This window comes from Chiloscyllium plagiosum, unplaced genomic scaffold, assembly GCF_037043375.1.
Source record: "Chiloscyllium plagiosum isolate Xiang-an unplaced genomic scaffold, Cpla_swu_hap1 HiC_scaffold_24, whole genome shotgun sequence".
Lineage (NCBI taxonomy): Eukaryota > Metazoa > Chordata > Chondrichthyes > Orectolobiformes > Hemiscylliidae > Chiloscyllium > Chiloscyllium plagiosum.
The window spans coordinates 32,791,472-32,806,266 of NW_028270162.1; the positions used below are offsets into that span (position 1 = coordinate 32,791,472).

The 14,795-nt window shown below is 40.2% G+C and overlaps 1 protein-coding gene across 3 annotated transcripts in view; it reads left to right on the plus strand.

Annotated features, from left to right (window-relative positions):
- ccdc62 (coiled-coil domain containing 62) overlaps positions 1-14,795 on the plus strand; it is a 52,483-nt gene that overhangs the window by 8,468 nt on the left and 29,220 nt on the right. For all 3 annotated transcript variants that reach the window (XM_043715775.2, XM_088000059.1, XM_088000058.1), the window contains 4 exons: positions 4,282-4,375; positions 8,200-8,240; positions 10,468-10,626; positions 13,474-13,666. In XM_043715775.2, the coding sequence (XP_043571710.1) occupies positions 4,282-4,375; positions 8,200-8,240; positions 10,468-10,626; positions 13,474-13,666 (487 nt within the window). The remainder of the gene's footprint in view (positions 1-4,281; positions 4,376-8,199; positions 8,241-10,467; positions 10,627-13,473; positions 13,667-14,795) is intronic.

Sequence of the window (14,795 nt, forward strand, 5' to 3'; positions counted from 1 at the left end):
GGTTCAGTTGATCAGAAAAGTTAATGGTGGCTGGTGGTCAGTTGGAGCCCAGCATAATATCTGTGAGCTGATTGGCTGCTTGGTACTACTGTGCCATCATAGCTGAAGTCATAAAACATCACTTCATCATTACTTGTAAAATGTCCGTATATCATACAGTCAAATAAACTCTCATTACTGTTGTTCAACTATATTGGATGCTTGCAGACAAATTTATTGGATAGGTCTACACAATTTTTCACTTTTGGGAATTTATTTCCAAGTTCACCATTCTGCAACCTGTGTACAATGGTGAGTACCTATCAATTATCTTTTCTGTTTATCTACAATAATATATTTCTGCACAGTGAAGTTGCTCATTGTCAGCACCCATTTGATCTCTGGCTCTGTTGCCACATGATGTATCTATTCATAACACAAGCTGGTTGTACGATTTCTATGTACTCAGCTGCAGAGTACTTCTCTTTAAAGATCAATGTGTTTTTTTACCATTGAAACCATTTACCTAGAAGGGAAAGAGACAAGATTATTATTCATCATATTTCATGATGCTCGTTGTTAAATTGCATTTGGGCATGTGCAGGTGTGGCATCTCACCTGTCAGAGGAAGAGAAAGAGCAGCCTGGCTCTAGCTGCACTGAAATCACAGGCTATTACTATGTAGGAGTAAGAGGAATTGGATGAAAAAAACTTCATAGTTGTACTTAGTGATTCACTTGGCGATCTTTTGCAGCAATTTTGTGCTTTGTTGATGCTCATTTCAATGAATGAAACAATTTATTTGAAGTTCTTCTCCCAGCTCCTATTCGATTGTATCCTGAATTTTCAAGTGAATGGTATGATCAAATTATACGAGGAGGAAGGGTTATAGAGATGGTTGGATTGTTGTCTGTTAGAGTGAATTATTATGGGGTACAGGGTGAGGACAGGGTTCTTGCTGGCATTATCAGAAGCTCTCATGAAAACATATAAAGTACAGTGTGTCTGGATGATGCTGCTTGGGCAGCTGGGTGAGGTGGCCACATGGAATGTAAAAGCAGCAATGTGCTACTGAGACTTTATAAAGCACTGGTTAGGCCCCGTTTAGAATACAGTGTCCAGTTTTGGGCCCCACACCTCAGGAAGGACATACTGGCACTGGAGCGTGTCCAGCAGAGATTCACATGAATGATCCCTGGAATGGTAGGCCTGACATACGATAAATGGCTGAGGCTCCTGGGATTGTATTCATTAGAGTTTAGAAGGTTGAGAGGAAATCTAATAGAAACTTACAAGATAATGTACGTCTTAGAAAGGGTGGACGTTGGGAATTTGCTTCTGTCAGGCGGGGATACTAGGACCCGAGGGCACAGCCTTAGAATTAGAGGAGGTCAATTTGGAACGGAAATGAGATATTTCTTCAGCCAGAGAGTGGTGGGCCTGTGGAATTCATTGCCACAGAGCTCAGTGGAGGCTGGGACGTTGAGTGTCTTCAAGGCAGAGATTGATAAATTCTTAATCTCTCAAGGAATTAAGGGATACAGGAAGAGTGCGGGTAAGTGGCGTTGAAATGCCCATCAGCCATGATTGAATTGCCTTACTTCCACTCCTGTGTCCTATGGGCTTAATGTGAGTCTGCCTCCTCTGAGGATGCAACTTGTTCTGTTCTTTCGTTTTCCTGCAGTGCGACTCCTCTGCAGCACAATTTGTAAAATACTGCATTCTACAGTATACTGGATACCCTCCGTGCAATGTACTGCAGAGCATCTCCAGATGTGTCAAAGTGCCTGAAGCTCGCCTTGAATCACTCAGTGCTTTGTTTTCTTGTAGTCCTGTGGTTGATGCATCTCCTCTGGTTCACTGATAAAGGGATTCCCACCGGAATCAGCATCCAGACTTTTAGATGGTAGACCTTGTCACCCAGATGAAACTGCTCCAGAATGAATGCTTACAACTCTCTGGATATTTAGAAGGTTCCTGACCACCCAGTGGTTACAGATGATCTAAACATTGAGGGAGTGAAAATTCTTGTGATCGATGAAAACAGCTCTTGAGGGTGCTTTGATTTGTAGCTCTCTCCATTCTTGCAGAAGTCTAGCTATTCCAGCAAAACCGATTCTGTCGCTCTATCCCTTGTCTAATACAAACATAAAACAATGCAGATAATGGAGCTCTGAAGTAAAAATTGAAAATGCTATAAGTACTCAGCAAGTCAGTCAGTGTCCGTAGAGAGAGAAACCAAGTTCAAGGACCAGATCTTCTTGTGTCTTGATTAGTTGGCAGCCTGTTGGGACCCCACAGAATTTGGACACACTGACACTATGATATTAAGTTGGCAATTCTCCTGCTCACTTGGACCCTCCAAAGGTTTCTGACTGAACTAGAATTGGGAGACTTTAATCAGTTCCAACTTAATAACCTGGATCAATACCCAGCAGATGCTAGGCAGGAAAGTCTGAGTTGAACTCCTGTGTAGCACTTCAACTGACTCCCCAACCTGACTAGCTCCCACCAGCAACTTGACATTCCCTCATGACCTACGTAATACCCACCCTACTGATTTAGCACTCTACCCCCTACCCTGCTTACCTCACCCACCCCACCTCCTTAGTCATTTGTCTCATGTAAGCTATCCACGTGCTTACCCGTACAATCACCCATTTACTTGTACACTCATTCACTAACACATTGGGACATTGCTGCATTCTGATAAATAAGAGCTGAAATTTGTGTTCTTAAAAGTTAATGTGGCTCATGGTCTGAGGTTTCCTGTGATGAGTGAGTTCTGCAGAATCCTCTATTGGAAGGTTAACCAGGAAGTTTGGAGCGAGTTAAGTGGATAGCTTTTCCCTTGATCATGATCGGAAACAGGTTCTGAACTTGACTGGACAGTTTGGACCAATGCTTGCGATTGATGTTCTGATGAAAAGACATTAAGCTGAAATAGTACTTTGTCTCTGTCTCTGCTGATACTGCTGGATATGCTGAATATTTCCAGCAATTTTCTGTTTTTATTACTCCGTTGTGTCAGACTGACCTCATTGTGCCAATGTGAACACAAGTTGCAGGCTTGGCAGGCAAGCTGTTGGTGATTGGGAGATGTAGTTGAGTGACTCCTTAGACCTCACCAGCAGGTCTCTGGAAGGAACTGGAGGTGAAATCATTCAGGGCCACACCTTGATGTCAATTGGCCTTGTGTGCCCATCATCCTCTTGGAAAGTGGTCTTATTCCAGGAGACTGCAGTTGTCAATGTTGACCTATCATGAAAGCTTGAGCCTCATGAAGTACTGTTATTCCAAGAAGTTCAGAAAATACACCTTATGCTGATGTTCCTACTTTCAAGCTGAAATTTGTGTTCTCAAGATGTGGAGTAGCAAGATGTGTGGAGAAGTTGCAGTTAATGTTCAACTGCTGGTGCTTTTCTTGATCTCCTGGTGCTGCAACACTGTGTGACTGTGACTGTGCCTGTTGCTCTTCTTTGGAGGTCCAAGCTAATACTGCATAAGTGATGGCAGGCAGCAGGAAAGCGGATATCGAGACCAACGGTTGCAGCACCAGGATCAACAAGAAAAGCACCAGCGGCAGGCTATCAGTATCAGTTGGTGGAATGTTAGCCATGACAGCTATCACCAACTTGTAAAATTCCATCTAATTTTGAGATTTGAACTTATGTTCCCAGAGCTTTAGTCTGGCGCTGTGGTTTATTGGTTCAGCAGCAAAACCACTGTGTCACTGTCTCCACTTAAATGTCACTCAAAGCATTGAAATTGGGCTTTCAAGTCAAATTCAGCCACCACAGATCTTTCAGAGAATAGCCACTCACCTTATAATTTCTGTCTTTCAAGGCTTCCCAGCTTTGCCAGTTTCATTGTCCAATGAGTCTCTGCTATGTTGATAGATCCAAAACATTCAGCGTGGCTTAGGAAACTCAGGAACTGTCAGTTAAAGTTGCATTGATTAAAGCACTGCACCTGTCCCCACCCAAATCCCTCTATACATGGCAGGTAAATGATTGCCTGCTATTTCTGCTGTTTTGTAAAGTCACCTATTCTTATTTCTCCTCATTTGCTGGTCTTCTTTTCGATTTGACAAGTCTTTTCTTGTCTTATGCAAAGAATACTCAAGACACAAAAGCTCGATCCTGAAATTTGTGCATACAAAGAAGCCATATGTCTTCATAACATTGCTCTGGATTCTAGTTTTGAATTTCATATATACACAAAGGAAATGAGAACTGATTCTTGGTTGTCCACAATCATTACATTTGAAGCAGCATTATATTTTGTTTCATTCAAATATAGGTACCGGGGGTTGAAATGGAAGGAAACCAACCTTCTGGAGATTCCCCTCTCATTAACCCCAGAAATCCAGTAAATGCATCAAGCTCTGCATCAGGTATTGTGCTTGTATTTTATGATAGAGCCCTAGCATGATAAGTTTTTCTATAACATTGAGAAGTGTTGTGAGTAAATTACCACAAGCTATCTTTAATTCGATTACTTATTAAGAAATCTCACAGTCTAATACTGAAACAATTGCATGTAGCAACCAAATAAGACCTCTCAAATAAGCAAGTTAAGCCTCACAACCCAACTGAGCTAATAATGATGGAATTCAGCTACGATTCCAACCAGCAGAGTCTGTCTCTTGATTTGTCTAGTATTCAATCCTTGTGCACTGTTGTTCTTCGAAGTTCAGTTGCTGGAGTTCTATTTTTATCCAGTTTTCTGACATTATTGATTATTGTTTAGATTCTTTCATCCAAAATATTGATTACTCCTCTGGGGCTATCAAGTCTGCAGCTTGTCTATTTATCAGAAGTAATTTTCCTGATCCATGTTACATTGGCATTGACTGTCCATTTGAAGACACAGCTTTTCTACAATTAACTCATTAAATTCTTCTGCAGAGCAATTATTTGTCCTTGTGGCAAAAGGCAGCCAGTTATCAAGCAGGTGTTAAACCATTTCATTCATGTAACTTTGACTTGGTAGGACTAATAAATTAAACTGCATTTATTTCAATGCAAGGGGCCTAACAGGGAAGGCAAATGAACTCAGGGCATGGTTAGGAACATGGGACTGGGATATCATAGCAATTACGGAAACATGGCTCAGGGATGGGCAGGACTGGCAGCTTAATGTTCCAGGATACAATTGCTACAGGAAGGATAGAAAGGGAGGCAAGAGAGGAGGGGAAGTGGCATTTTTGATAAGGGATAGCATTACAGCTGTGCTGAGGAAGGATATTCCTGCAACTTCTCTGGATGTATTTATTTGGGTGAAACTGAGAAATAAGAAAGGGATGATCACCTTATTGGGATTGTATTATAGACCCCCAATAGTCAGAGGGAAATTGAGAAACAAACTTGTAAGGAGATCTCAGCTATCTGTAAGAATAATAGGGTAGTTATGGTAGGGGATTTTAACTTTCCAAACATTGACTGGGACTGCCATAGTGTTAAAGGTTTAGATGGAGAGGAATTTGTTAAGTGTGTACAAGACAATTTTCTGTTTCAGTATGTGGATGTACCTACTAGAGAAGGTGCAAAACTTGACTTACTCTTGGGAAATAAGGCAGGGCAGGTGACTGAGGTGTCAGTGGGGGAGCACTTTGGGGCCAGCGACCATAATTCTATTAGTTTTAAAATAGTGATGGAAAAGGATAGACCAGATCTAAAAGTTGAAGTTCTAAATTGGAGAAAGGCCAATTTTGACGGTGTTAGGCAAGAACTTTCGAAAGCTGATTGGAGGCAGATGTTAGCAGGTAAAGGGACAGCTGGAAAATGGGAAGTCTTCAGAAATGAGATAACAAGAATCCAGAGAAAGTATATTCCTGTCAGGGTGAAAGGGAAGGCTGGTAGGTATAGGGAATGCTGGATGACTAAAGAAATTGAGGGTTTAAGAAAAAGAAGGAAACATATGTCAGGTATAGGCAGGATAGATCGAGTGAATCCTTAGAAGAGTATAAAGGAAGTAGGAGTATACTTAAGAGGAAAAGCAGGAGGGCAAAAAAGGGGACATGAGATAGCTTTGGCAAATAGAATTAAGGAGAATCCAAAGGGTTTTTACAAATATATTAAGGACAAAAGGGTAACTAGGGAGAGAATAGGGCCCCTCAAAGATCAGCAAGGTGGCCTTTGTGTGGAGCTACAGAAAATGGGGAAGATACTAAATGAATATTTTGCATCAGTATTTACTGTGGAAAAGGATATGGAAGATATAGACTGTAGGGAAATAGATGGTGACATCTTGCAAAATGTCCAGATTACAGAGGAGGAAGTGCTGGATGTCTTGAAACGGTTAAAGGTGGATAAATCCCCAGTACCTGATTGTCTGGAGGAATGAATCAGAGAATAGCTGATGGCTCTTTTAAGTTGAAACAGGTGCAAGATCCGTAATAAATAAGGTCTTTCTGTAGTAAATAAGGTCTTTTGTATTCATGTAGTCTTTAGATTGCGAAATGTCGACAGAATGAGCTCAAATTGATTGTCAGTGTAATTCTTAGCATCAGGTACCCGAGAACTCTGTGGGAAGCTAGAGAAGTGATTGCTGGGCCTCTTGCTGAGATATTTGTATCATCGATAGTCACAGGTGAGGTGCCGGAAGACTGGAGGTTGGCAAACATGGTGCCACTGTTTAACAAGGGCGGTATAGACAAGTCAGGGAACTATAGACCAGTGAGCCTGACCTCGGTGGCGGGCAAGTTGAGGGACAGGATGTACATGTATTTGGAAAGGCAAGGACTGATTCGGGATAGTCAACATAGCTTTGTGCATGGGAAATCATGTCTCACAAACTTGATTGAGTTTTTTGAAGAAGTAACAAAGAAGATTGATGAGTGCAGAGCAGAAGATGTGATCTATATAGACTTCAGTAAGGCGTTCGACAAGGTTCCCCATGGGAGATTGATTAGCAAGGTTAGATCTCATGGAATACAGGGAGAACTAGCCATTTGGATACAGAACTGGCTCAAACGTAGAAGACAGAGGCTGGTAGTGGAGGGTTGTTTTTCAGACTGGAGGCCTGTGACCAGTGGAGTGCTACAAGGATCGGTGCTGGGCCTTCTACTTTTTGTCATTTACATAAATGATTTGGATGCGAGCATAAGAGGTACAGTTAGTAAGTTTGCAGGTGACACCAAAATTGGAGGTGTAGTGGACAGCGAAGAGGATTACCTCAGATTACAACAGGATCTGGACCAGATGGGCCAATGGGCTGAGAAGTGGAGTTTAATTCAGATAAATGCAAGGTGCTGCATTTTGGGAAAGCAAATCTTAGCAGGACTTGTACACTTAATGGTAAGGTCCTAGGGAGTGTTGCTGAACAAAGAGACCTTGAAGTGAAGGTTCATAGCTCCTTTAAAAGTGGAGTCGCAGGTAGATAGGGTAGTGAAGAAGGCGTTCGGTATGCTTTCCTTTATTGGTCAGAGTATTGAGTACAGGAGTTGGGAAGTCATGTTGAGGCTGTACAGGACATTGGTTAGGCCACTGTTGAAATATTGCATGCAATTCTGGTCTCCTTCCTATCAGAAAGATGTTGTGAAACATCAAAGGGTTCCGAAAAGATTTACAAGGATGTTGCCAGGGTTGGAGGATTTGAGCGACAGGGAGAGGCTGAACAAGCTGGGGCTGTTTTCCCTGGAGCATCTGAGGCTGAGGGGTGACCTTTATAGAGGTTTACAAAATTATGAGGGGCATGGATAGGATAAATAGACAAAGTCTTTTCCCTGGGGTCGGGGAGTCCAGAACTAGAGGGCATAGGTTTAGGGTGAGAGGGGAAAGACATAAAAGAAACCTAAGGGGCAGCTTTTTCACGCAGAGGGTGGTACATGTATGGAATGAGCTGCCAGAGGAAGTGGTGGAGGCTGGTACAATTGCAACATTTAAAAGGCATCTGGATGGGTATATGAATAGGAAGGGTTTGGAGGGATATGGGCCAGGTGCTGGCAGGTGGGACTAGATTGGGTTGGGATATCTGATCGGCATGGACGGGTTGGACCAAAGAATCTGTTTCTGTGCTGTACATGTCTATGACTTCTCCTCCCAAGCATGGCTAATTGCTTTCAATTCCTGTATAATGATATGTCCTTGTCCCTTAAGAGTTTATTTCTAGAGTTATTGCTGCTTCTTTCAATTCTGAAGTTGACACTTTCACAGTAGTTTTACCAAAAACTGATTCCTTCAGATGTTAATGAATTGTGATTTTACTCTCTTTTAGAAATTCACCTTGAACAGTGGCAAAGCCCACCAAAACCTAAGGTAAGGATGAACACTCCAGTTAGATGATGATTGACGGTCAAGTTTTGCTTCACTTATATTGGTGAAGGCATTGTCTGGAGGAGTGAATCAGAGAATAGCTGATGGCTCTTTTAAGTTGAAACAGGTGCAAGATCCGTACATATTCTTACTTTCTGTAGTAAATAAGATCTTTTGTAGTTATATAGTCTTTAGAATGCGAAATGTCTACAGAATGAGCTCAAATTGATTGTCAGTGTAATTCTTAGCATTCACATGAGGGAAGTGGTATAGTGATTATGTCACTGGACTAGTAGTCTAGAAAACCAAGCTAAGCTTCTCCAGACATCGATTTGAATCCCATAATAGATAATGAAATTTGAAATCTGTAAAAATCTGGGATATAAAGTTTATTTACTGCTGACCATGCACTGTCAATTGTGGTAAAAACTAATCTGCTTCATGTATGTCCTCTTAGGGAAGGAAATTTGTCATCTTTACCTTGTGTGGCTCAAGATGAAGCAACATGATCACCTCTGGATGATTAAGAATAGGCAGTAAATGCTGACTTAGACAGTGATGCTCACATCCCATGAACAAATGGATTTTTTAAAAAAAGGATTATTTAAAAAATATAGGCCAATTGCAGAATCGTGCGTAATGTTGGACATTACGTTTAGAATTTTGCAGTTACGAGCTGGTTGGGTAAAGTCAGTACCTTGCCTACTGTGAATAACTGAAGAGAGACACTTCCTTTGTTTTAACATTTGCAGTCTTCAGGAAGTATGCCCAGCTAACATGAGCACTGAAAATTATATAGCTTATTACTTGTTTTTGTGATAGGCTAGACTTCTTTTTGTTTTTGCAGCAACATCCTATTAGTGGCAAACATCACTAGTTGCAATTTGTACATTCTCCTAGACAATGCCTCCACCAATCAGCTCTCTCTTATCATTTAGTTTGAAATGTTATTCTCATTTACATTAGTAAAGAAGAAAATTAATAGAAACATGAAAAGTGTGATTAGCATACCATTTAATTGTTGAAACTTAAGTGCTGCATATTTCCTTTTTGACGATTTAACAACTCGTAAGATTGAAAAGCCAACTGATCTACACCAAGCATCTTTGCAACAGCTGGCTCATGAAGGTTTCTTAAACTGCATTTTTCCCTCTCCAGTGCCTTGATTCTAAAACACCCACCAACATCACCAACACCCTCCCTCCCCCCCCCCCCCCCCCCCCCCCCCCACCAATCTCTCAGCTTACAGGTGAGGGGGAAGGGTCAAGGCTTGACCATGTCAACTCAATGATCCATGGCAACCCTTCATTCCTGACATTTTATCATCATCGACCTTGTAGACAGCTGTGCTTTGAATGCAGAAATCGTGGCCTCCTGATGTCGGTAGTGCCCTGAAACAATTTCAGTATATTTGGCCAGTAAAGCACTGCATGCAACTTCACAGCCAGAGCATGGTAAAAGGTAATAATTAGCTAAAAATGCTAATGTGAGTGTTGAAATATGAAATTGGTAAGAACAGGAATAGTTCCATTTCCTCAGCCCAGCCTTCCCTAGATTAAAATGAATCCTCCTACCCATTTTTTTCATTGAACCTACATGGTTTCCCTGCTGACCTTCACATCCACATTTTTGTTTGACACTTCCATTATGGTGGAACTCCATTCAACCCATCATTTTTAAAACTGTGATCCTCTAACTGTGAGGGACAACCCCATGATATTCTTAGCTCTGATTTCCTGTTGCCAAATTCCCAGTTACACTTGCTGGCTGGCTTCAGACTTGCCTTTGGGAACATTAAAAACAGGGACAGGAGTAGGCCATTTGGCCCTTGGAAACATTTGTGGAAACAAGGCCAGACTGTTGAGAATGATTGGGCATCTACATCCCATGACTTTCTTTGTTGCCTGCTTAGGGATTTGTATTTGTACCTCTAAGCAGCAGCATTGCTGAGATTAGAAGTTGGTTGTGTCCAGAGTTTAGATATATATTGAACTCCTGGCATTTTTTTGTCTGCCTTTTTAAATCTCCATTTACATCAACACTACAAATCCAGTAGATAACACTATCTCTGTTGTAAATAAATTTCCAGTCCGGAGAGCTCACTGCCTATTAATTTTACCATTGACCATTTGTACATAATTCTAATTCTTTAAATTTTAAATGAAAGGAAATTTCAGCGCTAATTGTTAATTTTATAAAAGTAACATTTGATTTTTGATGATCTTCTCAGCCGTCACTGGAGAATGTTAGCAGTTCAAAATCTATAGGAGATTCAAAGATGAACTTTGGGAAGATGCAAGATTTTGCTGCAACAAATGCAGGAAGATATAAAACTTGTCCAACAAAGGCTATTCAGCCAGCTCCTATATTGAATGCTTCTGCGAAAAATGTAAGTAATTTGGGGTTTGGGCTAAGCTAGCCTCTTTTTCTCTTTTGTTCCAGGTGGCAGATGAGGAAACCCAATCGTTCCACTTTTTAATCCAACAGATCATCTGCTAAATTGTTAGCAAGTCAAAGTATGATTTTTTAACTCCCTATCTAGGAGAATTGGCAAGGTGGGATTTGGGTGTTGCCACTCTTCTTCCGATTGATGCGAATATCCCACTGGACTAAATACCCCAGAATTGGAGGCTACAGCTCTGATCTCCTGCTTCCCTGGACGCCAGATAAATTTAGTGAATGTAAATGGACTTAAATACTGAAATGGTAAACTCCCTTCACCCATCTCTAGGTCTTGATCTTAATAATTCCTAATGTAACTGGGTGATATAAATTGACAGTTTGGTTCTATTGGAAATCAGAATGGATAGTAAATAATTGTTAAATAATTTTGTTGTCAGATGTAAGCTGGCTTGAGAGTAAGCTGACCTTACCTTATCCTTGGCAAGCAGCTTCTATTGCCAGGTCTTTTCTCCTTTCCTCTTTGTGGTTTCCCGCTATGGTGTTGCTCAATTGGGATTTTATTCTGTAAAATATGTATCTGTTTGCTTTTCAACAGACGAGTTGGACATCAATATACTGTGACCCCATACTTATCACTGTCTTTGTGGATTTTGCACATTCTCTCTGTTTCTTTGTGGGTTTCCTCCGGGTCCTCTGGTTTCCTCCCACAATCCAAAGATGAGCAGGTTAGGTGAATTGGCCATGCTAAATTGCTCATAGTGTTCAGGGATGTGTAGGTTAGTTCTAAATTAACATTAAATTGAAAAGGAATTCCAGTATATGCAGCACATTATGATCAAACTCCAAAACTGCCTGAAATAAGCTACAGTACCCAGTATGTGATAATGCATAATTTAACATTTTGGGTACATATCTTTGATCAACCAAATACATGAGAAAGAATAGCAAAGATGCAAAGTTGGAGTTGTAGCAGAAATTAAACAAAAATACCAGGAAAATGTGGTGAATATGATGAGAAACCTTTTTCAAACCAAATACTGGCCTGACTCCCCATTTTGTTTCTTCATTGGGATGTGGACATTGCTGGTTGGCATTTATTGCCCTTCCCTAATTGGCAGGCACTGTTAAAAGTCAACCACGGTGGCTCAGTGGTTGGCACTGCTGCCTCACAGCACCAGAGACCCGGGTTGGTTTCCTGCCTTGGGCGACTGTCTGTGTGGAGTTTGCACATTTTCCCCGTCTCTGTGTGGGTTTCCTCCAGGTGCTCTGGTTTCCTCCCGCAATCCATAGGTGTTAAGTGAATTGGCCATGCTAAGTTGCCCGTAGTGTTCAGGGATGTGTAGGTTAGGTGCATTCGTCAGGGGTAAATGTAGAGTAGTAGGTTAGGTGAATGATTCTGGGAGGGTTACTCTTCGGAGGATCAGTGTGAACTTGTTGGGTCAAATGGCCTGTTTTCACACTGTAGGATTCCATGTTCCCATTGCTGCCTGGAGTCACTTATAGGTCAGGCCAGATAAGGATGACATTTTCCTTCTCTAAAGAACAGTAGTGAATAAACCTGATGGACTCTTCTCAGATTTCATGATCATCATTGTTAATTATTTTCTGTCCACTCCCCTGCAGCCCCCCCCCCCCGACCCCGATACACTATCTGCCAGATATTCCCAAAGTGCAAACATCCATTACTGTCAAAATACTAAAGTTAAGGGAACAGAGGGCTGTAGTATCCCAAGAAGAAAGATGAGGTGCTGTTGTTGAATCTTACATCTTATCTTCATTAGAAAAGTGTGATTTAATACTGGATGCATATGTGCAATACAAATGAGATTGAATCATTAAGATTTTTCCCTTAAAGTACGTAAAATTGACCTTCAAAATTTTGTTTTTTTTTTGTTTGAGCTATGCTAATACTAATCCATCGGAAAGAAAGTAAAATTAATCTTAGCCCGAAGTCTAATATTATAATGTTTGTGTTTAGTGTATGGTAGGAACTTGGGAATTTGACTAAATACTGGAGCTGCTTTTCAGGATAAAGAAGGTGGGATACCCTTTACTGATAATGGACAGGTACCCTTATTCTTGTGGAAATGATAAAACAGACCAGTATTTCGCAATGAAATCAGGTCACAGTTTGTTACAAAAATGTAGTTGCATTGTGAAACTTGAAATTTTCTGGGTTGTAATTGGTGCATTTTAATGAGGTATGTGTGTGAAGGATATGGATTGAAGACATATGGAATTGAGGTATACTTAGTCATGATGTAAACTAATGATAGGATAAATTTATGGGACTGAATAATCCATCCCTTTTCCTATGTCAACAGAATCAAAAATGGAAGTGTTAAATGAAAAATATCTATCTGCTCCACTTATCTTTATCCAGGGAGAATGAAGACCTGTGTGAGAAGGCAATTTTTGAAATATCATGAACACTTTCCAATCTTTACTTCTAGCTTACTAATTGAATAATTTCAAGTATAATTTTTCAGAAATTATGGGAAGGAGAACTGAATTACATTTAGAAGCTAATTGAAAATTATTACCAATTTTGCAAATTCAGTTATGTTTACTCTCTAAAGCTATGTAACCATATATAATATTTTATATCTATCAGAGTAATCATGTTGTAAGCATAACAGATTCAGATATCATACATTTTTCCTGGATTGGTATCTGGGGCTGCCCTTTTGGTAACAGTCATTATCCAAACTGCTGCCAATATTATTTATGACTAAACTGCTTATCAAAATCATTGTTGTCCTTTTTTTAATGAAGTAAGATAATCAAACAAACCTAGGACAAAATTTCTCATATCGTTACCTTTTTGACCCAGAATGCAAATACAGATCTGGAAAATGCTACTATTCAGAAACAGCGCAATGAATTACAGCTGCTTGTTGCAGAACTGAAAGATCGGGACAAAGAGTTAAATGAAATGGTGGCAGCGCACCGAAAGCAACTTGCGGCATGGGAGGAGGATCGTCTGAGGATACTTAGCCTGGAAGAGAGATGTGCTAAACTGGAACGTTAGTATTGTTTTAAAAAAAAATTATAACATGTCCAGGTGGCTAAAACATTAAAACTAAGTTCCAGTAGTTTCTCAACTAAGTGAGAAACTAAGAAGTTCTTCGAAAGAAATACTTCCTTGGTTTGTGCTATGTGACTGTTCTCTCTTCTGGATAAAATATCATTTACTTTTACTGGAATCATCATTTTGCAGTGGAAATGTTGTAAGTCACATTTTTATTTCATTGACAGTAGCTGGATTCATTGCATAGCAACAACATCTGATTATACAGTGCTTGAAATTTAGTAAAACATTCTACATCACTCAGCAGTTTCAAACAAAATTGCTACTCATGAGGACACAAGTAGGAAGTTGCAAGATTTGGATCATAGGAAGCTGAATGCATAGCAACCAATGGTAGACCAATTAAGATTGAGGAAGTGCAAGAGGTCATAAATAGAGGAGTGCAGAGATTTCAATCATTGTAGGAATGGAGGAGGTTACAATAAGAGGAACAAATTCAAGGAGGAGTTTTAAAATAAGGGCAATAATTATAAGCTCACATGTTGGACTCGAAACCAGTAGAGGAACAAATTCAAGGAGGAATTTTAAAATAAGGACAATAATTATAAGCTCACATGTTGGACTCGAAACCAGTATAGCTCAGTGACCATAGAGGTGATGTGTAAAAGTACTTGGTGCATGATAGGATACAGATACCATAATTTTAGATGAGTTTAAGTTTGTAAATGTGGAATATGACAGGCTATGTATCGCAAATACACTCAGAGATGTGGAGTCTTAATGACAGAGTAGGTTTGCAATTGGAAGTTCAGTCAGGGTCAGTCACAAACCATAGTTATGAATGATTTAGTCCTGCCTCCATGTAAGAAAGAGGTATGGAGTTGGTGGTTTGAAAACAGAGTTTCTGGAGATGAAGAAGTAATTTATTTACATTTTATTTGAAGGAAATTTCAGCTTGTTCAGTACTAGATTTTAGATCTGTGTGACAAATAAAACTCACTGACGTATAAAGGGATATTAATGATGTGACCTTTTAGTCCAGCATTAGTTTGTGCTTTCAAGCATGAAAAGAAGAGAAATAATCCCATAACTAAACCTTTCAGAGGCCATAAACTTTCCATAAA